At 54.7% G+C, this 26,073-nt stretch overlaps 1 protein-coding gene across 1 annotated transcript; it reads left to right on the top strand.

Moving 5' to 3' along the window:
• Positions 1 to 702: 702 nt before the first annotated feature.
• On the top strand, positions 703 to 26,073 carry ZNF282 (zinc finger protein 282). The gene is made up of 8 exons (XM_030854127.3): positions 703 to 999; positions 4,147 to 4,566; positions 11,512 to 11,638; positions 12,143 to 12,262; positions 14,037 to 14,156; positions 15,894 to 16,007; positions 17,136 to 17,249; positions 22,899 to 26,073. Exons 1-8 carry the CDS (start codon positions 835 to 837, stop codon positions 23,690 to 23,692), a joined length of 1,974 nt encoding a protein of 657 aa, XP_030709987.2. The 5' UTR covers positions 703 to 834; the 3' UTR covers positions 23,693 to 26,073.

Here is a 26,073-nt window from a genome sequence, read left to right as displayed (position 1 = left end):
AGTGGTGATTTTGGAATTTAAACTCAGGTATGTCAAACTGCAAAGCCCACCCGCTGCCCAAGCAGCAGCTGGCACATAGTAGGTGCTCAGTAAATATTTGTGGAATGAGTGAATGAGTTTTCCCCTTCCCATTTCTTCTCCATCAGCCTACCTTGTCCTCTCCCCCGCTCCTCCTCTGACTTGGCCTGACGTTTCAAAGTGACGTTGACTTACATTTAAAGGTTCTGGAAGAGGCTGCTGTTAAAATGCTGTGAGTGCACCTTACCTGGGAGGAAGAGTGTGGCCCTCTTCTGACACAGACCAGGTCACTTCTCTGTCATCCAGTCCAATGCAAAGGCCTGGAGCTGATCCAGGTAAATTTGGATTGAGACGAGGGAGAGTGGGGAGGTGAAGGCTGCAAAGGAGTGAGGCAAGAGGAAAGGCCAGAACAAAGAGTCTGGAGACAATTGCCAATTTTTCAAAAGGGTCAGGTTCTTTGGGATGGGATCCCCAATAAATATTAGCCGAATTAACAGAAATCCAGCCCCAGGGCCCGCCTGCCTTGTTGGGGACTCTAGGACAGGCAGGTATGAGAGGCATACCCGCGCAGGGTCACTTTGGGGGCGGCGGTGGTCCCCTGGCCCCGCAGCGGCCCCGTTGGTCCCCGCAGGCGGGCAGGAGCTCGGAGGCCATTGGCTGGCGCGCGGGCGGCGGAGGGGCGGGGAGCGCCGCCGAAGGGGACTGTTTGCTCCTACGGGCTGTAGATGGAGCTGTCCGGCCCCGGCGAGGGGGAAGGCGCCTGGAAAACGTTCTTCTTCTCCCTGGCCGGCCCGAGCGGGGAACAGCGCTCCCAGGATGCAGTTTGTGTCAACACGGCCGCAGCCTCAGCAGCTGGGCATCCAGGGCCTGGGGCTGGACAGCGGGAGCTGGAGCTGGGCGCAGGCTCTGCCCCCGGAGGAGGTCTGCCACCAAGAGCCGGCGCTGCGCGGGGAAATGGCCGAGGGAATGCCGCCCATGCAGGTGGGTGCACCCCCGCCGGCGCCATGGCCGCCCGCCTGCCGTGGGGGCGGGGCGGGGCGCAGGGCAGTGGGCGCCGGGCGGCTGGGGGCCCGGGCCGCGCGGGGCGGGGACGGAGGCCGGGTGGGCCGGGGCGCCGGGGGCTCGCGCGACAGGCCCGGCCCGGCGCCCTCGCAGGCCCCGCCCGCGTCCCGGAGCGGAGGGCGCCCGAGGCCGCGTGCCGGCAGGGCCCAGAGCCGGCGCCCGGGGAGGCCCCGCGGGGCGGGGGGCCCGGAACGCGCGGTCCCCGGGCCCTGGCGGGGCCGTAACCGCGTCACCCACCCCGGCCCGGGCTTGCCGAGGGGCTTGCCGGCCGCACTCGCGCCGGGCCGGCGACGTGGGCGCGCAGCGTACCTCGTCAGGTCACACTGCGGCCACTCTGACGAAAAGATGTTTTAAACGTTGTATGGCCATCTTTCACCGAGCATAACGAGCGATTCACCTTTCCCCGGCACCGGCTGTGATGGAGGGAAGGGGCCGCTGAGAGGCGATTCTGCCCTCCATCCAGCGGTGGGCAAACTTGGTCGCACATTAGAAGCACCTGAGCAGCTTAAGACTCCTGACGCCCAAGCCTCGTCCAGACCGGTTAAATCAGCGCCTCTGGGGTTGAGAATAGGCACCAGTCATTTCGTAAAGGTCCATAAGGATCTCGGTTCCGGAGTCAGAGCTCTAGAGCGGTGTGTAAAACACAAGGACGTGATGCTGAGAGAGGCCTGGATAGCTTTGCCCGGAGGAGAGTGTGGGAGCTGACCCTGGGCTGGACCCCGCGGAGCCTCCTCTGTCCCTGGCCTGGTTCTCAGCCAGCCGGGTTCTGACAAGTCCGCCAGGAGTTGCCGTGTCCTGTTTGATCATTTTTCAGCTTTAGGTCTCCAAACCTGTGTAGGGAAGCGGAACTTGCCGCCCCAAAATATGCCTCTTTGGCATAAGGATTATTTTAAGATGGTTATTTTAGAGGAGAAGCTCTGAAAACCAAGTAGGAGTTCCCTCTGTAAAAGAGAAATCTTCGTCGCTCTACCAGGAAGAGGAGCGTGACTCAGTGTCTCTAAGAACTCTCACCAGCGGAGAAGGCAAGGACGTACATCTGCATAAACCTGTACACCCTTGTGTCCTGGTCTTTTCCTGGTCACCTCCTGTGACTGACTCCTCCACCCCCCAACATCATCTGTCTTTAGCTGAAGATGGTATTTAAGGTAGTGGCCTGGGCCATTCTGGCGAGTAACTCAGTTTTCTGGGTCTCTCCCAGGTATACAGGAGGTATACCTGTTTTTTGTTTGTTTGTTTGATTTTATTTAGTTATTTTGGCTGCGTTGGGTCTTCATTGCTGTGCACGGACTTTCTGTAGCTGTGGCAAGCGGGGGCTACTCTTCGTTGAGGTGTGCAGGCTTCTCATTGTGGTGGCTTCTCTTGTTGCGGAGCACAGGCTCTAGGGGCAAGGGCTACAGTAATTGTGGCTCGAGGGCTCTAGAGCTCAGGCTCAGTAGTTGTGGCACACGGGCTTAGTTGCTCCGCTGCATGTGGGATCTTCCTGGACCAGGGCTCGAACCCGTGTCCCCTGCATTGGCAGGCGGATTCTTATCCACTGCGCCGCCACCGCCACCGGGGAAGCCCCAGAATACATGTTTTTAAACTTCGTTTTTCTCATGTTAATCTGTCTTATGTCAATTCACCTATTAGAGCAGCCGAAGAACCTAGAAGGGTAGAAGGAAAATTTTTCTTCCCCAACACCTGCAAAAAGTAAACTGGGCCCAGTGACTCTCTGAACTTCCACCATCAGCCCTTGCCCCCTTCTGTAGGCCAGGCTGGAATGATGCCTGAATGAGCCCCAGTACACGGCTTTGCTGGAAATATTACTGCCTCTTATGGAGCAGGGTCTGGGGCCCAGACCCTGCTGCCCTTTCTCCCATGTCAGGAGTGATTCCCTGGAAGCTGGGTGATGCTCCTCTGTGGCTGTCACAGCTGCTCTGAGTTAGAGAGGGCAGTGAGCATGCCTGTCCCTACCTGCCCAGCGCACCTCTAAGTAATAGGTCTCCACTTCGCCCAGCCTGAGGGCCTCTTCAGCAGCGACGGAGAGAACAGAAAATGACACCTCCTCCTGTCCCATGTGGCAAGGAGATGCCATTTCAGCCCCGCTGTCCAGTAAGCCCTGGGTAGCTGGTATGGTATGGGGCCAGTTCCCAGGTCACCAGTGCACAGTGACCACCCCACTCTCGGTCACAGGGCTCAGCTCCTAACTTGCACCCAGGGGACCTCGCCCTCCAGGGTAAGGACCCAGAACTGGGGGAGTACCAGAGGGCCGGGACCATCAGGTACCCCTCCCCCCTGGGAAGCAGAGGGGGCTGGGAGGTCTTCTCTTCCTCTTAGAGATGTCCCCTCCTCCTCTCCTCAGTGAATGACATTTTTTGGCAAACCCACTTTTATTTTGGAAAATATGAATACGTACTTACATAAGGAGACAGAGCTGCTCGTCTGCTCTCTTGCTCGGGCTCCCGGTGTCTCCCTTGGCCACAGCCCTGCTGGGAAGGGTGGCAGCCCAGTTACCTGAACTGTGTTTTTTGTCACCTGCAGCACCTAGAACTACTCCAGTTGACAGTGCAGCGAGATGCTGTGGAATGACCGGCCACTTCTCTGTGGCTCTATTTCATCATCTTTAAAGCAGAGATAGATAATCATTCTTGCCCTAACCGGCTTAGAGATCGCTGGGAAGATTAGGGGCAGATGACTGACATGAAAATTTTTACTTTGAAACAGCAAACACTGGGCAGCTCTAGAGTTCATCATTAAGTCTAGCCCATGAAGAAAACAGATGGGCTCGCCAAGGAAAGTGGTTCGTGACATTTTAGCCTGGGGTCCACAGCCTTGACCTCTCAAGGGTCAAGGTGGGGTTGTAAACTAGTGGCCAGCTTGACTCCTGCAGATGGGAAGTGGGAAGATTGGGTGGGTGGCTGCCCGAGCTCTTGCTGGCATGTTAAGGAACACCATAGCCTGAGAGGCAGGGGCTTGGCAGGAGAGCGAGACTCTGCGGCATTTGATGAGTTGTCCCCTGCTCTCAGGCCACCCTGCCTCCTCACACAGGGTCTCATCCCCGCTGTCACTTTCTCCCTCCTCGCACAGGCTCAGGAATGGGACATGGACGCCCGGCGACCAATGCCTTTTCAGTTCCCACCCTTCCCAGATAGGGCACCCGTCTTCCCCGACCGCATGATGAGAGAGCCCCAGCTGCCCACGGCAGAGATCTCTCTCTGGACCGTGGTGGCCGCCATCCAGGCCGTGGAGAGGAAGGTGGATGCCCAGGCCAGCCAGCTGCTAAACCTGGAGGGCCGGACGGGGACGGCTGAGAAGAAGCTGGCCGACTGCGAGAAGACGGCCGTGGAGTTCGGGAACCACATGGAGGGCAAGTGGGCGGTGCTGGGGACCCTGCTGCAGGAGTACGGGCTGCTGCAGAGGCGGCTGGAGAACATGGAGAACCTGCTGAGGAACAGGAACTTCTGGGTCCTGCGGCTGCCCCCGGGCAGCAAGGGCGAGGTCCCCAAGGTAAGTGGCGGTCCCCAGGGGCAGGGATGGCGGAGAGGACCAGCCCACGTGGACAGCGCTCTTTTTGTCAGGCCTTCTCACAGGCGTCTCTGGCTCCCTGTTGCCTGACTCAAGTGTCTTCTTCCCAAAGCCTGCTTCCACTCTAACCACTTCATCTGGAATGTTCCACCGCCGCGAGGCTGGCCTCCAGCCATTCCCCACGGAGCCCGCAGGTGTCCCTCCCCAGGCGTCTGGGCGTCCGCAGATTCCGACAGCGCCTCATGCTTGGGTTTTCCCCTTGGCACCTGCAAATGACCCTTTGTCATTGGTTGTCTTCGTGTCTGCTCCTCTGAATGGTTGGGGACTGACCCAGACCACGCCAACCAGGGTCACTTGAGTCATGTCCACCGCCCTCCGGTGGGCCCTCCTCACAGTTCAGAATTCACGCTCCGTTTCCTGTTCCGTTTTCTCTCCTGCTGTCCCCGGCTCATCAAGCCTGCGGGCTCGGTCAGCACGCCCCTGAGAAGATGGGGTCACCCTCCGGAGACTCCACGTGCAGCTGCGTGTCCTCTGCCTTCCTGTTACCGTGGGCTCGCACCCCACCCCTTCACTTGCTCCAGGAAGTCACGCAGCATCTGCCCTGTGTCCCCTGCATCGTCACCTCCTCCCTCTCCACTAGCTCATCCCCGCCTGCAGCGTCGCCCATCTCTGTAATAAAAAAAAACTCCCTCCAGCGGTGCCTCATTTCTCTGCTCCTCTTCAGAGCGGTCTTTACTTGCTGTCTCCAATTCTTTCTTCATTGTCTCTCTCTCCCTTTTTTAACCTTTTTTATTATAGAAAATTCAAACCTAGACCAAAGTAGATCGAATTGTGTGATGAACCCTCATGAATCCGTCGTCCAGCCTCTGCAGTTATCAGCTCTTGGACAATCTTGTTTCATCCAACTCCCTACCCACATCCCCCTCCCATTTTATTCTGAAGCACATCTCAGACAGCAGGCGTTTTAATTGTAAATATTTCAATAGGTAGCTCTAAAAGGTAAGGACTCTTTTTTTAATGTAATAATCTCAAGATTATCACTACCATAACAAAGATCTCAACCTACTCCAATATCCAGTCAGTGTTCAGATTTTCAGTTCTTCCAAAAATATTATATATTTTTTTCTGTTAGTTTGCCTGAATCAGAACTCAAATAAGTCCACACGCTGTGATTCCTGTGTCTCTTAAGCCTTTTCAATCTGTAAGTTCCTCCTTCATCTCTCTCATTTTTCCTTGTAGTTTATCTGTGGAGGAAACTAGGCCATCTGTCCTGAGGAACTTCTCACTCTCTGGATTCTGCTGTTGCATCCTCTGTGGTCTACATTTAACGTGTTCCTCTGTTCTCAGTATTCCAGTCAATTGGTGACTGGATGATTCTCCCGGGAACCCACGTGGTTGAGGCTTTTGCTGCCACTTCTCCGTCCTAGTGGTCTTGCCAAGGCTCTAATGACATCCATGGTATTAAAGCCAAGGGTTGTTAAAGCCGTGGTATTAAAGCCTCAGTCTTCATCTCCCTGCCCTGTCAGCAGCATTTCACGCAGGAGACCCCTCCCTCCTTGAAACACCTGTCCGCGTGCCCTCCAGGCTCCCCGCACCCCCTTGGTCCTTTTCCTGCATCACTACCTGCTTCTTCTCAGTCTTCTTCGCTGCTTTCCCCTCCTTTTCCTGACTTCTAGTGTTTGGCATGGTCCAGGGCTCCGTCCTGACCTTCTGCTCACTCTCTACACTCCCTCTCTCGTGATTTCATCCAGGCTCAGCGTTTTAGATGCTGTCAGCTCTCAAAGGCAGTCTTTCCCTCCCGCTCTGTCTCTGTATCCTGCCCAGACTTCCTCCTTGAATGCAGAGTCACGTTCCTACCTGTTAATTCATCTCCATCAGGATGTCAGTAAGTATCTTAGATTTAACTCGACCAAACTGAACCCCCGATTTCTGCCTGAACCCTGTTCTACTCAAAGTCGTCCTCTTCTCCGTCGAAGACAAGAGCATCCTTCCAGCTGCTCAAGCCACAGGCCTTAGGGTCATCCTTCTCTCCTTTCTTTCTCGCACCCAACTTCCGCTATATTGGTAAATACCATCTGATTTTTCTTCAAAACATATGCACAGCCCAGCCACTCCTCCCCGCCTCCACGGCTCCCGCCTTCGTCTGTTGAAGCTGTCATCGCCTCCCGTCTGATTATTGCCATGGCCTCCGCCCTGGTCCTCTTGTCTCCATCCTGGGCCCCCACCCCATACAATCTCTTCTCAGCAGAGCAGCCAGAGTGATCCTTTAAAAATATCAATCAGTCATGACTTCCCTGGCAGTGCAGTCCAGTGGTTAAGACTCCGCACTTCCACTTCAGGGGCCATGGGTTTAATCCCTGGTCGGAGAACTAATACCCCGCATGCTGCACGGCGAGGCTAAAAAATAAATATTCGTTGCTTTCTTCCCTGCCCCCGTACCCCCAATAAGGAGGAAGAAAAAATACAAATCAGTCATATTACACCTCTGCTTAAAACCCCCCAAATGGCTCCCCAACTTATTGAGCATAAAAGCCCCCATTTCGTCACTGGCCCCTTCCCTCTGGCCCACCCATCCGACCTCCTTTCCCCCCACCCCCTCCTGCCCACTTGTTGCTCCCCACGGTCCCATGGCAAGGACTTTCCTCCACTGAAGGGCCCCCGCCCCGTCGCCCCCATCAGCTGTTCTGCTAAGCTGCCACTGGACCGCTGTCCCTTCCTGGCCACCCAATCCCGGCGCACTCTTTCCTCGGTCCCTGCTCTCATTTCCTCCAAAGCACTTACACCATCAGGCATCTTAAATACGTACTCTTTTTTTTTGTCTCTTGGTTGGTTTCCCTCTTCTTGGTTCACTGCAGTGTCTCCGTGCCTACAGCAGTACCCGGCTTATAGCAAAACATGTTTGCCGAATGACCCTCCAGCTGGAGGGCTCACGCTTCCACGTAAGGCACTGGGCCTTCTTGGTCTTTGTATCTGGTAGCCGACCCAGTGGCTTCGCCGGAGGAGGTGCTGGACGGTGATCCATTGAGGCCACGCAGAGCTGAGTTCTAACAGTGGCTGTGGTTCCTCCCTAAGCCACCCCCACCACTGCAGCCCCCAGGGGCTCGTTTTTGTCGAGTTTGGCTTATATAACATATTGCTGTGCGGCATAGGTGGCATCTCCTCCCACGCTGCCCTTTGCCCTCGTCTGCGCCCTGCTTTAACTCGGTGCTGCGTCCCGGCCCTGCTGCGCGTTCTGTGTGTTGGGCCAGGCGTTGGGGGTCTTGAGTTGACACCTACCCTCACGGAACAATGGAATGGTTGTGGGGTCCGTAATTAGAAGGCTTGGGTTTGAATTTTGGCTTTACCACGTGCCGGTTTTCCTACCGCAGGTCAGCTATGTTTTATGTTGTCTCTGAGCCTCCTCAATTCCTCTTTGGAAAGAAGTGAAGTGTAAATAAGTAATTTAGTAAGTAAATTCCCAGGTGGTCTCTCTGAGCTTCAGTGTTCTCACCTGTAACACGAAGATGATACTATGCCTACTTCGTGGAGTTGTGAGGTTTAACTGATATCGCTGATGGGACAACACTATGTAGCTCATTGTAGTAGTTCTCTATTGCCATGTAACAAATGACCCCAACCCTTAGCAGCCTAAAAAAAATTATCATTTATCATTTTACAATTTTCGTGGGTTAAGAATTCAGGAGCCGCTTAGCTGAGTGGCTCTGGCTCAGAGTCTCATGAAGTTACAGTCAAGCTTATGAGCTGCAGATGACTGATGGGCTGCAGTCATCTGAAGGCTTGACTGAGGCTGGAGGACCGGCTTCCAGTACGCCCACTCGCCTGTTTTGGCAGGAAGCCTTAGCTAGTTCCTCACCACTTGGACCTGCCCCACAAGGCTGCTTGAGCATTCTCACAACATGGCAGCCGGCTTCCCCTAGAGTGAGTGATCCAGAAAGAGAGACCAGGATGGAAGCTACAATGTCTTTTATGACGCGGCCTTAGAAATTGTATACCGTCACTTCTTTATTCATTTGTTAGGAGCAAGTCACTCAATCCTGCGCTCAAGAGGAGGAAAATTCGGCTTTATTTTTTGAAGGGCTTGTCAAAGAATTTGCAGACATATTTTAAAACCTCCATAACCATACGGCACCATGAGAATGTTAATTAATGTTGCTGGCAGTAGTTTCAGTTCATTGTAGACTCTTGGCCTTGCTAGATGCATTCTCTTTGTCAGATTCAAATTTCAGGCTGCTGTCTCTCAGCTTCTCTGTGCCTCGTGGGTTCTATTAAATTGGTTAATTGTTCATGGATAATTCATGGATATTCTTTCCTGTCTGGCTAGGCTGTGGGTTCCCTGCAATCTTGGCCCATGTCTCAGAGTTCTGCTGCATCCTAGCAGAGTGAGGCTTTTGCAGAGTGATGTCTATTTCCAGTTGTGGGACCATGATTCTGGAATTTTGACTGGTGAAGCGGGGACAGAGGAGTTGGTGTGTCGGAAAAGATAACAAACTTGGTTTTGGATGCATTTAGTTTGAGGTACTTAAAAGATGAATAGGGACTTCCCTGGCGGTCCAGTGGTTAAGACTTCACCTTCCATTGCAGGGGGTGCGGGTTCGATCCCTGGTCAGGGAGTTAAGATCCCACATGCCTCGTGGCCAAGAGAACAAAACATAAAACAGAAGCAATATTGTAACAAATTTAATGAAGACTTCAAAAAAATGGTCCATATCCAAAAAAAATCTTAAAAAAAAAGATGAATAAATGAAGCCACTCAGAAGGCTATTGAAATGTGAACTTTGAAGGGAGGAAGGAAAGCTGAAGGGTGTCATCTGCAAAGAAGTAACCACTGAACCCGTGAAAAGAATGAAGCTGCCAAGGGGAAAGTGACGAAACAGGGCAGGGTGAGAGCAGAACCATGGCCCCGGGGCGAGGAAGAGGGAGCAGTACAGGAGACGTGAACCAGGTGGGCAGGAGGCAGCGTGGTCGTGGAAACCAAGCAGGAGGAAATTCCAGGAAGGTGGTCTGACCTTTCAGAGAGGTCTGAAGGGGTGAAAGCTAACAGCAGGAGGCTGATGACCTCTCAGGATGAGGTTTCAGAGAGTAGAGGATGCTCATAGACAGATTTCGGGGGTTAAGGATGCCTGGATGGGGAAGAAAGCACAGAACGTGTGTCTCGGGATGTGTCAAGTGAAGGGGAAGAGCAGACTCATTTGTGGTGGCAGAGTTGAGTGGGGCTCCTCTCGGGTTGGGGGTCCTGAAGGGGGAGACGGAGAGACGGAAAATGCCAAAGGGAAAAGGTGGTTTGGGTTGAGTTTCACAGGCAGGAGGAGGAGAAATGAAGGGTGCACGTGGGGGGCAGGGGTACTGGCTTGGCAAGAAGGAGGGCGGAGGTGGGAGTTTGTCAACAGCGACCTGCCATCGAGGGGAGACCGGAGGAGATGGCGGGAGGCCCGGGGAGCACTGGGGAGAGGTAAGCGTGCGAAAGAAGCCCCCCGGGGAACACAGGGAGATGCCAGCGAGATCGCCAGGAGGCCTGAGTGTGTGGCGGTTGTCACCTGCAGAATTTTGTGACTTTTATCTAGAGCAGAGAATTAAAATGAAGAAAGGGGTCTGTATCCGTTTTCCCAGGTTGGGGATTTGCCGAAGTCGGGTGGAAGGTCCAGGGAATTAGGAGTTCTAGTTCCGTTTCTAAAGATGGGAGTGAGCTGTCAGTCAGTGGGTGACATACAGGTCTGCACGTGGCCCCTGCCCAGTCGCCCTTAGGGTGATGAGCACCTGATGCCAGGGCTGGCATTTATCGGTTGTGTACGAGCACTGCCCACTTACCAGGCAGTGCGCCAGCAGGCCTGACACCGAGAGTGCTGCTTTTTTCATTCGCACAAAGGTGCCATGTGTCAGGTACAGAGACCGATGGACTAGGGTCAGGGCCTTGGGGAGAACTGAGGGCTTGGATTTCAGAGTGAGAGGGAAAGGCTGGTCCAGCAGGGATGGGAAAGTGGTAGGAGGTAAGGCTATGTGGTCAGAGAAGTGAAGCTCAGATATTGAAGTCTTGGAAGTGAAACCATCTTGAACAATTCTGTCCGAGATGAGGCCATGATGGTGAGTGACTGAAATGAGTACAGACAAGAATCCTCGTCGAACTGAAATAACAGCTTTATGGAGCAGATTAGATGACCTTGAACACCAGGTGACTGACACTGGATGCTGGATGACTCAGGCCACAGTGGGACCTTCCTAGTGTTGGCAACAGCTATTCAACACATTCAACAAATATTTATTGACTCCAAACTACATGCTTTTAGATGCTTGGGATGTAGCGGTGCACGAAACAGATCAAGATTCCGGAGCCTTAGCACGGGCAAGTTTTAGTGACAAAAACACGACTGTGTACCTAGGGGTGACCTGACTGAAGTACAGGTTCTATAACAGGGTTTTATTGGACTTGGCTTGCTAATACGCACTCCAGGAACCTACTGCATCTCTGTCACCCTGAATGCCAAAAGCTTTACCTTCAGGTACCCAGTTTACCTAAAAGTGAAATTACAAAGGATGTGGTTAAATGCTTAATTTTTACTTATTTATTTATTTTTTTTGCTGTACGCGGGCCTCTCACTGCTGTGGCCTCTCCTGTTGCGGAGCACAGGCTCCGGACGCACAGGCTCAGCGGCTCCGTGGCACGTGGGATCCTCCCGGACCGGGGCACGAACCCGTGTCCCCTGCATCGGCAGGTGGACTCTCAACCACTGCGCCACGAGGGAAGCCCTAAATGCTTAATTTTTAAAAGGTTACTGGAGGCACAGGATGATCAGGAACAGAGTGGACTGACTCCACTGAAACGGGCCGGGCAGGATGGGGGCCGTGGGTGCAGCGGGCCCAGTGCCCCTGATGGGGAGTTGGTGGGGGGAGGAGCGAGCAGGGGGTTCCAGACTAAAACTCTTGTTGGCCCAGGTTCCGGTGACTTTTGTAGACATTGCTGTTTACTTCTCTGAGGACGAGTGGAAGAACCTGGATGAATGGCAGAAGGAGCTTTACAACAACCTGGTTAAGGAGAACTACAAAACCCTGATGTCCCTGGGTAAGGGCGCCTTCCCTCCCCTGTGGCGAGCACCTTGGGAGTGGGGAGTGAGATGCTTCTCGACCCATGGTGCACCACCCCCGGGCAAGGTGTTTCATGTTCATACGTCACGGAAACTCAAGAAACGATTTGCTTGGCTGCTAGGAAGTTAGAATGACTTGTAACAGAATGGAAGGTAAAAACAGGGCCTATCACTGCGGGGCTGAACACTGTGCTGCCACCATTTTGGAATTACAGCCAAACAGCGTCACTACGTGCTGACCCCCAGCAGCCTTGGATAAGCCACAGTCGCTCTGCTGCTGGCTTTCAGAGACCAGAAACTGGAGAATCTATTGACTTGTTTTCATAGTTCCTCGTGAGAGATTACCTGACGTACTCACATAACGGCCACCACCTAGAGGACTGCTGGGGTGGGGTGGGGGAGGGGAGAGCTCCACATCGCCCTTGATCGGGGCCCATTGATCAGCTTCACTCAGCCCTTCCTTCCCTTCCACCTCATTCCAGACTCGGAAGGTCCAGTGTCCAAGCCAGATGCTCCACCCCAGGCCGAGCCCCGGGAAGAGCCTTGCGTGTGGGAGCAGCGTGACCCTGAAGAGAGAGGAATCCTGATGGATCCAGACACAGGTGACGGCAGCCGAAGACAGCCCTAGGTCCAGGGCAGGGTGGGAGAGAAGCACCGCCATCCCTGCATGAATTCCAGGCGGGCTTCTCCCGAGTTGTTCGTGGGGCCAGTTCTGCTGCCCTTGAAATTTGGCGGTCACCTACAGGAAGAGTTTCAGGGCCAGAAAGCGCACCACAGATGTTTGTCTTTTGGGTCAGAACCATGTAGCTCGAGATGCCCAGGTAAGCTGGAGAGAAGAGGAAGCAGCGGGGGCGGGGGGGCGCCTTGCAGCCTCCCAGCCCTGATGGGCGCCCTAGACCCGAGTGCAGCTCCAGCCTAGGGAGGTGGGCAGAGGAGGCTCTGCGTGGCGCACGTGGGGTGCGTGGCCGACTGCTTCGGGCCTGGCTGTCTCCTTCAGCGTCCTCACCCCGTTCTCACAGACGCCCCATCACAGGCAGACTTACCCTCCAAAGCTTTCTCCTCATTCAAGGAAGATCTTACGTTCTGAGGATCCAGTTCCCCGAGAACGTCACACCTGGTGATGGGAGGTGCGAGGCTTCTCGGGACCTCAGCTCTCCTGAGCACTGTTGGGCCAGGTGAAATCTGGTCCTTGAACTGTATTCTCTGCCTTCTCCCAGGAGCCTTCACCCGTTGGGGCCCTCTGCCCTTCCTCCCTTTTCAGTGGAGGGTGTATTCACCGAAACTTCCCTAGAAGGTGGCTCAAGGCGGCCCCCTCCCCCCACTCTGCTCTCTTTATTGAGATATAATTCGCATGCTGTAAATTCACTCTTGAAGTGTATCATTCAGTTCACCAAGTTGTGCAGCCATCATCACTATCTAATTCCAGAACATTTTCATCATCGGGAACCCCACACCCATGAGCAGTCACTCCTGTTCTCTGGGCCTCCCCCGCCCAGCCCCTGGTTGCTGTGCATTTGCCTCTTCTGGACGTTTCGTCTAAATGGCTCCTTCCCTGTCTTAGGTACCACAAATGTGTGAGGTCAGCAGCTGTGGTAACCTTTCACAGTAAAGCAATGTAACCTCAGCCGTTTCACTGAGTTATCATCCATCCCTGTGCCAGATAGAACAGGGACCACTGTGGCCTTTTTATGGATGGACCAAGCAGACTGAGAGCCAGAGAGGGCAAGTGACTCATCCTCTGGACTGGGGGCAGAGGTGAAACCAGGATCCGTGTCTTCCACTTCTTCATGTAGTCTCTTTCCTGCTGTCTCCTGCGGGGGCTAGTGTTATACATCACACCATAGACCCTCACAAGAGGAACATGCCCCTGTGGTCACGTCACGGGGTCTGCATGGAAGACATGTTATTGTCTTTTATGCAAAAGGATGCTGTGCCTTATCCATTCCAGGAAGGGATGGGGTTGCTTCCCTTTGCCCAGTCTAACTTTGTGTGTGTGTGTGTGTGTGTGTGTGTCTGTCTGTCTGGCCCACTCTTCCTGACTGGGGTGCAGAACAAGGACGAATGTCTCCCACATGGAGGGAGACCTATGGCCTGTCCTGATTAGCACCCACCCAGCATGGGCTGTTTCTGGAACCCTGTCCCAGCCTTACCACACCTCATTTTGTGGCTTGGCCTACCCCCTTGTCCTGAATGTCAATCGCCTCTCTGCTCCCAGGACCTTCTACTCCTGGGGGTTCCCCATAGTTGCCCAGAGAAACCCAAGACCCCTGTGCTCTTCCCTGGCCAGTGCTGTCAGCCGTGCTCCTGACCCCGAGAACGTCCAGCTGACGATCATTCATGAAAACGGCACCAAACGATGTGATTCTCTGTCCCCAGGAGCAGAGCCCCTGGTGCCTGCACAGGACACGTCCTCTCAGGTGAAGCGGGAGGAGGCCCTGTGTGCCCGGGGTCAGCGGGGCCTGGAGGAAAGAGCCATCCCCACAGAGTCCATTACCGGTGAGTGAGCTGACTGGCCGCCCAAGCCGGGTGGCAGAGGAAAGTCCAACGTGGTCTGCAGGCGCCCAGCATTGTCTGACGTGTGTGCCAGGCCAGAGGCCTGAGCTGAAAACGGAAGATTGTGGGTCCAGGATGGATGGAGAGACAGGGTTTCCCACGAGCCGCAGACTCGGCACACGACGTGGACGAGTTGCCAGCACGTCTGGGCTTAGCCGTTCTGTTTTCTCTTCTTTGTAATATCAGTTTTTAACTGTTCCTTTCTTCCCTTGGAAAGCAGTATCTGCAGAAGTACTGAGTGTGAGGCGTTTTACAGGTCCCGTGGGTGGGGGAATCTGTGGGTCCGTGAGACCTGCTTCCGACTGGTGGCAAGAGCTTTCGTTGTTTTAACCAAGCACTTATGGCTGCTGCCTCTGTGTCAGGCCCCGCACGGCCACAGTCCTGTCAGGAGGTCTGGATAGCTCCTCTTCGACAGCATTCTGGCTGGACTTTGTATGTGAGATCTCTGTTAGAGAAGATATGTATTTATTAGTCAGAGTTCTCCAAACAGTCAACAGGGTGAGTGTGTGTGTGCGTGTGTGTGCGCATGTGTGTAGAGATATTGATGGAGTGATTGAATTTAAGGAGCTGGCTTCTGCCAACTGGAGCACCGGGGCAATCTGCCGGCAGGATTCCCTTTTCCTCGGGATGTCAGTCTCTTGTCATTAAGGCCGTCAGGTGGTGGGACGGGGCCCACCCACATTATGGAAGGCAGTCCACCTTACTCAAAGTCTTGTTGAACTCCTCAAAACAAATAAAAACAACACAGAAACATCGAGAAGAATGTTTGGCCCAGTATCTGGGTACTGTGGTCCAGGCAAGTTGACACATAAAATTAACCGTCACAAGATATATTAACACACTGTAGCTCTTTACTTATCCACAGGTTAGAGCTCCACAAACCTCATCCCCCTTAGTCAAAGCCTCACACTCATAGGTGAGTGATAGCAGCCCTTTCCGCTTCCCAGTTCATCAGGCCAGTTCCTCAGAGAGCATCACAGTGCTTCAGAGGGATCTTTAAGAGATAAGAGGGTAATAAAGGGTAAATGAGGTTTAATAGACTCTGCAGAGGAAAGAGGGCGTAGGATACATCTTAGAAAAACCCCATTAAGATGGTTAAGATAAAAGGCTTCCTGGGGCTTCCCCGGTGGCGCAGTGCTTGAGAGTCCGCCTGCCGATGCAGGGGACATGGGTTCGTGCCCCTGTCCGGGAGGATCCCACATGCCGCGGAGCGGCTGGGCCCGTGAGCCATGGCCGCTGGGCCTGCGCGTCCGGAGCCTGTGCTCCACGACAGGAGAGGCCACAACAGTGAGAGGCCCGCGTACCGCAAAAAAAAAAAAAAAAAAAAAAGCCTTCCTGGAAGGTGTCATTTTCCTGGACGGTCCCTGCAGGAGGAAGACCTCCTTCCACGGTGTTGCTCAGGCCTCAGGCGTGAACCTCGGTTGAAGGAGTTAAGCTCCTGAAGGACAGGAAAGCTCTCTCGATGACATCACTGTTATGTCACCCCCTGTAGTATCCACTTATTTGCGGCAAAAGCTCCAGCAGCTGAGGCCAAGCTGACCTAAAGCTTTAATTAACTAGAATAATTACTGCTGATGTTTAGGGAAAAGAACTCATTGCATGACACGAGAGACTTAAAGCACCACCTTGCGGGCGTTTCCGTGTCCCCTGACACCTTTGCTGCTCTGTTCCCACAAGCAGACTCACCAGCTTCTGCCCAAGACCTCCTGTCCCGGATCAAACAGGAAGACCCCCCGTGCGTGTGGGCTCAGCAGGAGTTGGCGGAGAGGGACATTCCAACGGACCCCAACTCAGGTGAGCGCGCCGTCGGGGCACGTGGAGATGACTTCTGTAACCGCCAGAAAATCTATCCGATCGAGTCACTTTGGTCAAAGGCCAGTGAAAGACGCAGGGGATAAACTACAGTGTGTTCCTCAGGTGGTGACTTTGTACACATTTCGGCATATAACTATTAGCAAAGTGGGGAGGACTTCTCTAAAGGAATCATCACACTGATAATTTGTACTGTCAGTGAACTGATACTAATATGACTTCACTGATTTCTGAAATATAATTAAAAAGCCTTTTAAAAGTGGTATATATTTCTGTGACAGAAAGAAAGAAAGTAATTTTACTTTTTCCGGAGTCTTCCTTGAGTGAATAGTAGTTAGGTGTCTCCCAGGAAACTTCTGGGGAAAGTCCAGGCGTAAAGGGAAGCATAAAAGAACAATAGGGAAGCTCTGCCCGCCCAGGCCCCATGTACGTGTGCACGCGGGCATGTGTGTGCATGCGGGTGTGCGTGTGCATTTGTGTGCGTGTGCACTGTGTGTGCGCGTGTGTTCACATATGCTTGCAGAGCTGGAGGAGGCCAGTGTCATCTTGTTTGCTGGTTGTGACCCCAAAGTCTCATGCAGCCCCGCACACCAGGAAAAGAAGCAGCTGTAAGATCTAGGATTCCGTGTCGTTTGTCAACTCTACAGCTCCACAAGGGGGGAAGTTGAAGGGGTCCAGGGCAGGAGAGGAAGCAGTGCCCTCCCGACAGAGAGGCGGCAGTGTCCACGGCAGTTCCTATTAATGACCTGTGCCCACTGCTTCTGCCGTTGCCGATCTGGAAGGCCGACCTCTCCTCCCTTGGTCCTGTGGGCCATCAGAGGCCAGGCTCCCCTCCGGCCTGGCCCCGCAGATGGCCCTGGGGCTCCGAGGACAGAGCCAGAAGACCTGGGTTCCGGTCCTGGCTCTGCCTCCACACAGCCTCCTCCCCGGCAGCAGGACCAGTGAGGTCCCATCTGGGGAGGCTGTTGACGGGATGGGGACAGGGATACCCAAACTGCCACACGCCCTCTGAGCAGAGCAGCGGCCTCTGCACGTGGCGGTGTTCGAACTTCCAGTGGGATGCTCGGTGGAAAGCAACAGGCTCTAAGACTGCCTTCTTTCCCCGAACAGAGTCTCTGATCTCCGCACACGACATCTTGTCATGGATAAAGCAGGAGGAGCAGCCGTACCCGTGGGGCCCTCGCGACGCCATGGAAGGAGAGCTCGGATTAGATTCTGGCCCCGGTGAGTGGTGCACCCAGCGGGGCCCCTGGGTGTTTTGTCCACTGGGACGGTTGCTCACCCAGCCTAGCCCCTTACAGGGTGATGTTCTGTCATGGCAGCCTTTTGAAGGCCTGTATCAAAGCACTGTCCCCTTTCCTTCTGGAGGATGGCAGGTATGTTAGCTTCCTAGGGCTGTCTTGACAAAAATACCCAACTGGGTGGCCTAAAACAGCAGAAATTTATTCTCTCATAGTTCTGGAGGCCTGGAGTCTGAAATCAAAGGGTCGGCACGGCCATGCTCCCTCTGAAAGCTGTAGGGGAGCCCTGCCTTGCCTCTGCCTAGCTTCTGTGTTTGTTGGTGATCTTTGGTGTTCCTTGGTCTGTGGATGTGTCACCCCAATCTTCTGTCTTCACACGTTCTGTGTCTTATAAGGTCACGAGTCACATTGGATCAGGGGCCTGCCCTCCTCCAGTATGACCTCATCTTAACTACACCTGGAGAGATCCTATTTCCAAATAAGGTCACATTCTGAAGTACTTGGGGGGTCCAGATTTTGATGTTATCTTTTGGGGGGGGATATAATTCAACCCATCACAACAGGGAAAGGCGAGCAGGCTGGGAGCGAGCTGAGGCAGTGGTGTCACAGCAGGTGATGGCAGCAGGCGGCTCACACACTAGGAAACACTCACCAGAGCACCCTGGCAGCTGACCTCCCAGAGTAACTGGGAAGCTCCTGAAGCTCAGATAGGAAGAGGGGGGTTTCTTCTGCCGGCAAGTGTGAGGCCAAATACCTCCCCTGACTTGGCTCTCTTGGGTCTTTCTGGAAGCCCCCTGACTGGCTGAGGACCTCTGGCATGTGTTGGTGGGTTAGGTAACGCGTCGCATCAGGCTCACATTCCTTGCCAGGGCCAGTACCACTGAAACAGCTGGCTTAATGTCCTCTGGGTGATTGGGGTGGTGAAGGGACAGTTAATCATATGTTCCTTGCTCACATTCCTGACACCCTCTGAGAGCTCGAAATCCATGTCAGAGCTGAGGACATGGGTTATTTCTGAATCTGAAGGGACATTTAAAACCCAGGTGAGCGGATCTCACTCTCCGTGAGACAGACTTAGTTCAGTCTGGAAGAGCAGAGTGGGGCCGGAGGAATGGGCAGGGGATGGCAGAGGAACGGTGCACATCCTTGTCTAAAACAGAATTTCAGTTGTCCTCTTTCTAACCTGCTGGTGGGGTGGGATGTGACAGGGACATCCGGGGGACCGCCTGTGAGGGCAGGAAGAAGCGATAGAGGTTGATGCTACCCCATCCTCTGCAGCACTCAGGCCACCATTTCTAGCCCTGGCCCTGAAGGCAGGGGTACCAGATCAGCAAACATTGTGCCAGGAAACTCCGCCCAAATCTTTGTCCCTCGGCGCTGCCTTCCGACTTCTCCAACTTGGCTAAGAGCGTGTGGGCTTCAAGGAGCCTTTTCCTGGGACCTGCATGGTTGTGAAAACAGCGTGAGAAACTCGTGCAGAAATCGCCAGGCTTTGCAAATTACCAAAACGCTTTCCTTCTCCAGTTCGAATATGCCGAGCGGCTCATAGAACAGTTTGCCTCGTGCTGTTTTGTCTCTGGGAGGCCTTAGAAAGTTTGCATTTGGGAAGAAAGGCCCAGAGCTGGGAGAGAGGGGTATCTGGAAACGCTTCTCCTGCCCGCCCAGTCACTAGAGCCTCGTATCAGAGCCTCTTGTCTTTCTCCCAAAATGAACCTGCCTTCCGCTCATTAATGTTGGGATGTGAAATTAGTATCTCACCTGTGATTTCTTTGAGGTTTAAAACCCACCTAGTGCTGTGGTTGCCAAGGACCACCAGGTGGACTTTTGGTAAGACATGGCGTCATGTGGTAGTCTTCTGGAGGGGGCTCGGAAGGGGAGAGGGGGCAGGGCTAGAGAGTAAAACACAGAAATACATGCATGTTCACGCCAACCCCCTTCCCTGGCCCTGCCGTAAACGAGAGAGAAAGACCCGGTGTCCTGCTTCACTCAAAGTCAGACGTCAGCCTAACCGGACGCTACCTTCTAGTAAAAAGGATTCCTGGCTTTATATATTAATGAGTGGATATTACTCTCTGCTCTCTGACAGTTAGTGTAAGACAGGAAAAAAGTCTGGTTCACTCAGAAGTAACGTGCATGGGGCTCCACTGAAGCAGGAAGTGTGAATAGGGGTTTGGAGTTCAGTGGCTACTGGGTGCTTCTGGAGAGAGTGGGGAGCCTCAGGCCAGACCACCCTACCCGGACGCCAGCACTCAAAACACACTCGCAAGTCACAGGATACGATTTGAAAGCAGCCTCCTGAAATTCCCACGTACTGCCTTGGGTTAAAACTGGTTAAAACAGTGATTCCAGCCTTTTTTAGTCTCTGTTACTTAACAAGTATTTACCTCGTGCCTGCTCTATGCTATGCAGTACTACAGGCACTTGGAATCAGTGGTGAAGAAGGGCCAGGGGCCTTTCCTTTTGTGGGACGGTGATGAACAGTAATCACGCAAACAAGATAAACTCGGGGTGGTAAACGCTCTGAGGGTGACGACTCAGGGAAAACAGGGGGCCGGGAGTCGGGGCAGGAAAGGAAGAAGCACTTGAGTGTGTCCAGATCACGAGAAGGAGCTGACCACGGAGCTGCTGGGGAAGGGAAGGCCATAAGGAAGGCCATCTGGGGAAGGAGGTTGGAGCAATAGACAAGGAGGAGTCTGACCACGTATGACCTATGGGCCAGGTTAGCCTCTGGATTTTATTCTAATATGAAAGGAGACTAACAGAGGGTTTGAAACACAGTGGTGACGTGATCTGGTTTACATTTTTAAAACGTACGTTTGGGAATTGACTGGAGTCAGGTGGGGAGAAAGGGCCAGAAGCAGGGAAACCATGTAGGAGCTAATGTAGTGGGTAGAGACCAGGTCAAGAGGTGATGGTTGGAAATATAACTGATAGATTGTCTGTGGTGGATGAGGAGACAAGAGTGACTCCTAGGTTTTGATCCGGAAACACTGGGCGAATGGGTGCTGTTTGCTGAAATGGTGAGTCCTGGAAAAGCAGCAGGTTAGCTGTGTAAATTAGGTGTTCTCCTCTGGACCCGTTCAACTTGAGATGACATCCAGGTAGCAATGTCAAGTAGACAGATGAACATAGGAGTCTGAAGTTGGAGAGCCTGGGGCTAGATTGATTGGGGAGTTACAGGTTGCAAGGACTTCTGACACCAACCACCTGGGATTAGGCCAGACTTCACAGGTGAGGCACCTCGTTCTCCACGTGACTGCTCTCATCTTACACAGCAGCTGCAAGTTCGAGGGTCCCCAGACCACCCGCACTTCTGACCAGCTGGCTGCAAATTCAGGGGTCTCCATTAACGCCTCAGGTGCAGTAATTCCCTAGAACAACTCACAGAACTCAGGAAAGTGCTATACTTACAATTAGTTTTATTAGAGCAAGAGGATGGATTCAAATCAGAACCAGCTGAAAGGGGAGATCCGCAGGACCAGGTCTGGGAGGGTCCTAAGCATGAAGCTTCTGTTGTCTACTCCCTGTGGAGTCGGGAGTGTCCTGCTCCCCACACAGCGATGAGTGACAGTACTGCCTACCAGAGAACCGCACTGGAGCCTCTGTGTCCAGAGTGTTTACTGGGATTTCTTTACATACGTACAATTGATTGAATATTCAAACTGCTTTAAAGAATGAAGACATTTATCCTCTTACGTAACTAAGAGGTAGTCCAGTTCTAGCCTTGGTTGGCTCAAGGATGCAGCTATATTATCAAGGACCCAGGTTCTTTCCAACTGCTTGTTCGCTCATCCTTGGTGTGGATAGAGCAAGTTGGCCACAGCTGTTCCAAGTATCACCTCCAGGCCCAGAGGGAAAGGAGAGGCCGTCTTTTTGCCTGCGCTGTCTCCAAGGAGTGAGGATGCTTTCCCAGAAACCTCCCAGCAAACACATCTCATCAGCCAGAACAAGGTCGCGTGCTTGTATCTGAATCAGTTACTGGCCAGTGAGTTCTAGAGTGAAAGTCCTCATGTTAGAGGTGGGAGGAGATGGTGTGACGTAATCCCCATGGAGAGTGGAAAACTGGGGCATGCTGAGTCATGGGGTAGGATGCCAGGGTTTGAGGTGTGTGATCTTCTCCAGCAGCCTTCAGCTACTTGAGTGCTGTCACTGCATTGGGGTCCCCCAGGCAAGCCCAACAGAGGAGAGAGGGGCAGAGGGACCACAGGAGCTAAGCTGGGTCAGGAAGGGAGAACAGAGGCGGGGGGCGGGGCGGAACAGGGAGGCAGTTGACAGAAGTGGTCTGGTGCTCACTCCGAGTTTGAAGAATGATCAGAGTAGGATTAGGATTGTTTGGGGTTGGGTTTCCTGGGAAACAGTCCCTGAGATGGAGGTTTACGTACACGTGGTTTCCTTGGGGGTCCTCTTGGGAATAACACCCACGAAGGAGGGAGAGTAGCCAATCGGGTAGAGGGAGAAGCAAGGCCCACAGTGCAGCTGTGACAGAGGCCACAGCCAAACCTGCAGGATTGACGGCATGACATCCTGGATTGAGGCTAGGAGAGTTACAGTGGCCCCTGCCCCTGGCCAGTGTCCTATGGAAATGGTTCTTTGCCTGGTCAGTGTTGGTTGGGATAGAGGGGGGCAGGCTGGGCCCAGTCTGTCTAGGAGTGTCACATAAGGAACACATGTCATGGGGAGGGGGCTCCTGCAGGAAGAAAGGACTGTGAACTGGGGATCGGGGAGGTGATGGAGGGTGAAGGAAAGAGAAGACTCCTGAATACAGTCAGCAAACCCAGTAGTGCCTTGGAAGTCGGAGTCCTGGGCCTCAGATCGCTGCTCCGATGCCCAGAGCCTGGGCTTTGTGCCCCACTGCCCCCAAGGTCGTGTGGAACCATGAACCCTGGAGACTCGGGGGTGCAGGAAAGGGCACCATTGCAGGAGCGAGACAGGCGCTTCCTGGGGAGGCTGGCTGGGCAGCCACTTCCACACGAGGATGAGGAGCGCGCCAGTCACGTGTGGTCCGCGGCCAGGTGGGGTCAGGCGCTAGGGTGGGACTCATATCAACCCAGCTGACCCCGCCGCAGTACAAGGCCGAAGGCTGCCTGCTTAGTGGAGACATAACTGCAAATCGCAGGGTGGTTATGCGCCCGGCCCCCTGCATTCCCCTCCTGTAGGCCTTCAGACGGGCTTTTCACCTGGGATAGGTTCTGGCAGACTCTCTCCCTCCAGTCGAGAGATTCTCCGTAGGTAAATTAGCACTGAACACCAGAATACAATTAAGTCTTATTATTTCCAGGCGATTCCGCCTTCCAAGGGGACTTCCGCAGAGCACCGCTCCTCTGCCCACCGGCTCCCGGCATCTGGGGGTGTTTCCTATCCTAACTGCGTGCCACCTGCCTGACCCGCTTCAGGTGCTCTCCAGCTGGTGGCTCTGTGCAGCTCCGAGGGTTGGGGAACCCTCGAGCACAGGGAACTTGATCATTTGCCTTGTTCAATCCCCTCATCCTTTAGAGAAGCTGAGGCCCGGCTAGCCTGTGACTCGCAGGAAGCCGCAGAGGAACTAGTTAAGGCCCGGGGCCCCCTTGCAGGGACGGCGTGAGTCCTGGACCGAGCAGTGTCAGCATGTCGCTTCTTCGTGTCTCCCCCCCAGGTGACAGCCTGCTGATGGTGAAGAACCCGCCCCCGGCCCCGCCGCAGCCCCCGCCCGCCCCGCAGAGCCTGCCCCCGCTGCCGGCGCCCCCCGAGGACGCGGGCGGCCCCCCGAGCCGCGGCGGGGGCGCGCTGCTGGACGACGGCTTCCCCGCGCTGCCTGGGGAGCGGGGCGCGGGCGGGGCGCAGGCGGACGGCCAGGCGGGCGGCGGCGGGGCAGCCGGGGGCGCGGGCGGGGGCCCAGGCGGGGGCGGCGGGGGCTGCGGCAGCTGCTGCCCGGGCGGCCTCCGCCGGAGCCTCCTCCTGCACGGCGCGCGCAGCAAGCCCTACTCGTGCCCGGAGTGCGGCAAGAGCTTCGGTGTGCGCAAAAGCCTCATCATCCACCACCGCAGCCACACCAAGGAGCGGCCGTACGAGTGCGCCGAGTGCGAGAAGAGCTTCAACTGCCACTCGGGCCTCATCCGCCACCAGATGACGCACCGTGGCGAGCGGCCCTACAAGTGCTCCGAGTGCGAGAAGACCTACAGCCGCAAGGAGCACCTGCAGAACCACCAGCGGCTGCACACGGGCGAGCGGCCCTTCCAGTGCGCGCTGTGCGGCAAGAGCTTCATCCGCAAGCAGAACCTGCTCAAGCACCAGCGCATCCACACGGGCGAGCGGCCCTACACGTGCGGCGAGTGCGGCAAGAGCTTCCGCTACAAGGAGTCGCTCAAGGACCACCTGCGCGTGCACAGCGGCGGCGGACCGGGCCTCGGGGCCCAGCGGCCCCTCCAGGCGCCGCCAGAGCGAGACTAGGGCTGGGCCGGGGGAGGGAAGGGCCCGGCGGCAGGAGCAGGGGGCGGGGGCGAGCCTGGGGGCGTCCTGAGGCCCCACCATCCGATCCTGCCCTTGGTTCTCGGGGCGCCTTCCCTCCCTCTACCCCGCCACCTGCTGGAAGTCGGGAACAGGAATTGCACTCCAGATGGGGTCCCCTGAGTGTGGGGCAGGGGTACCCTAGACCTGTCCGGCCTGAATGGACAGCCCAGCTCTTCTCATAGGGTGGACCAAGGGGGCCGGCGCAGGGAAGGTGCCGGAAGGACAGCGGGTAGGTCCCTCTTCCGGCACCCCCCCTCAGACACCTAGCGTGCCCATTGGGCCTCTGGGGTCACAGATTGTGATCAGGGGAAACCACCAGGGAGTCTCGGAACCCTTCTGAGATAAAGAAATAGGTCCTAAAGTTAAGAGACCCTAAAAAGGAAGCGAAGGTGTCCTGGTGAGAGGAGGGACGTGCTAAGGGATGGATCTCCGTGATGACAACACTGCCTCGCGTTTGAATAGCGCTTTATACTTTTTTAAACACGTTTTCTATCCGTTATCTATTTTCACCCTTAGCCTATCTCTCTGAGGTACGTGGGGTAGGATTTTCCTGACTTGATAGCTGAGGAAAGTGAGACACAGGTGAGATGGTTTGCCCGAGATCACACAGAAGAGAGTGGCAGGGCTGGGACCAGAGCCCTGCCCCCAGCGCAGTGTCCCCACCACACACACTGCCTACCTCTGGCATGTGAGAGACCTCTCTGGCCTGGTCTCTCTCCTCTCTCTTTCCCCTGACCCACCAAAAATAATCAGAAGCAACAGGGGCCAACTCATGGGGTTACTGGGAATGGGGAATAGATTGACTAGAAAATGCCCGGGGTTGTGCTTCCAGAAGGTTCTTCCTGTGTGGGCACTGCTGGGCGGGAGGGAGGGCTGCCGGCCCCCAGCCTGTCCCTCCCACCTCCAGTCCCTCTACCTGGTGCAGCAGCATCTTTCCACTGCACAGCAGTGACCTGGCCCTCCAGAGGCAGCTAGCACCCTGGCTCAGACCTCATCCTGATGATTTATTCGTTTCCCAGGGCACAGGGGTGAGGGAGAGGCTCTTGCTGCAAGAGCAGCTATCAAGGAAGTGAGTCTCTTCCCAGGAGGGCCAGGGCCAGTAGGTGCTAGTGTCTGAGAGCCTCAGTCTCTCTCCTGCCCTGAGCCTCCCAACTGGTGCTGTCTGTTAACCGACCATGCTCGTGGACATGGACACAGACCCTCCTCTGCTCCAGACCCTGCAGGCGCCTCGGGAGGCGCCCAGAGGACTCCCCGTGTCAGTACATCTGCTCTGTGGTCCTGATGGGCCACAGCCTCCCTATCTGCGTCTTGCATGGCCAGGCACTGGGGTGGGGTGGCACGCCCCAGGACCCTTGTTTGTGTCAAGAATGACTTCCGCTCCTGCCATCGATCCCACTTCTCTCCCAGCTGGGGAGCACGTGTGTGAGCGCTCTGCTTCTGCCCTTCCCCTCATCTGTGCCGCTCTGCTTTCCTCAGACCCCTTTTTGCCGTGCAAAGGGAATTCTTGAAATTAAATAAAAGGTGTCCAGATTGCAGACTGCATGTTCACAAGGCCGGAGGGCTCTCCAGCGTGGCTTCGTACAGTAAACCCTCAATGAACTGGAATCCAGCTAACTGAGATTTTTTCCCCCCTTTATTCTGCTTTTTGAAGGAGGCAAATCTTAAGAAAATGAGAAGTTAAATATAGACAAGCTCAATGGAGTTCTGTTGGAGCAGAAGGGGACCCTCTAGTCCATTGTACTGGTTGGGAGGCAGCAGTAGTCTGCTTTTCAAAAGCACGTGGAGAAAATCAACATTTTCATAACCTAAATCATGGGAAGTAAGGCCAACAGGTTTTTTTGTTTGTTTGTTGCTTCTTTGGGCTGTTAAGAGTATGAAGGAGGGGGAGAAATCCCTACTGAGACATGGGTTTGAAACATTTGAGCCCATAGCTCGAGTCTGTCCCTTTATTTTACCTTTGAGGAGCTGATTCCCAAAGAGGTTTAGTGACGGATGAGTGAGAGAGCCAAGGCCAAGTTTCTGGTTTCTCGCGTCCTAGTCTGGTGGACCCCACGCACCAAGTGCCCCTCGGTTATGCCGCAAGTCAACCCAGCCTCCAGCACCAGCCCCTGGGGGAGTCCTAGAGTGAGCTCTAACGCCCCCCCCCCGGAGCTGAGCAAAGGTGGTGACACTCAGTGTGGACCTCCCCCAGGCAGCGAGGATCCTCAGCGTGGACCCTGCAGTCCACTTACCGAAGCAGGACGGCGGTCCTACTTTGGGGGTGGATTTTTATTTTCCTCCCGATAATGTGTTAATTAAAAGTATTTTAATTAAAAGATTAA

The sequence above is a fragment of the Globicephala melas genome, chromosome 9 (assembly GCF_963455315.2).
Source record: "Globicephala melas chromosome 9, mGloMel1.2, whole genome shotgun sequence".
In the NCBI taxonomy this organism is placed as follows: Eukaryota; Metazoa; Chordata; class Mammalia; order Artiodactyla; family Delphinidae; genus Globicephala; species Globicephala melas.
Note: the sequence above shows the minus strand (reverse complement) of the source record. Positions and strands in the feature narration are given on the sequence as shown.

What these genes read in the sequence shown, in the direction of transcription:
- ZNF282 (XM_030854127.3), top strand. Translation starts at nt 835, where the DNA reads ATGCAGTTTGTGTCAACACGGCCGCAGCCTCAGCAGCTGGGCATCCAG. An exon ending in AGGGAATGCCGCCCATGCAG is followed by an intron (nt 1,000 to 4,146) that starts GTGGGTGCACCC and finishes CTCCTCGCACAG; the next exon opens with GCTCAGGAATGGGACATGGA. An exon ending in CCTGATGGATCCAGACACAG is followed by an intron (nt 12,263 to 14,036) that starts GTGACGGCAGCC and finishes CTCTGTCCCCAG; the next exon opens with GAGCAGAGCCCCTGGTGCCT.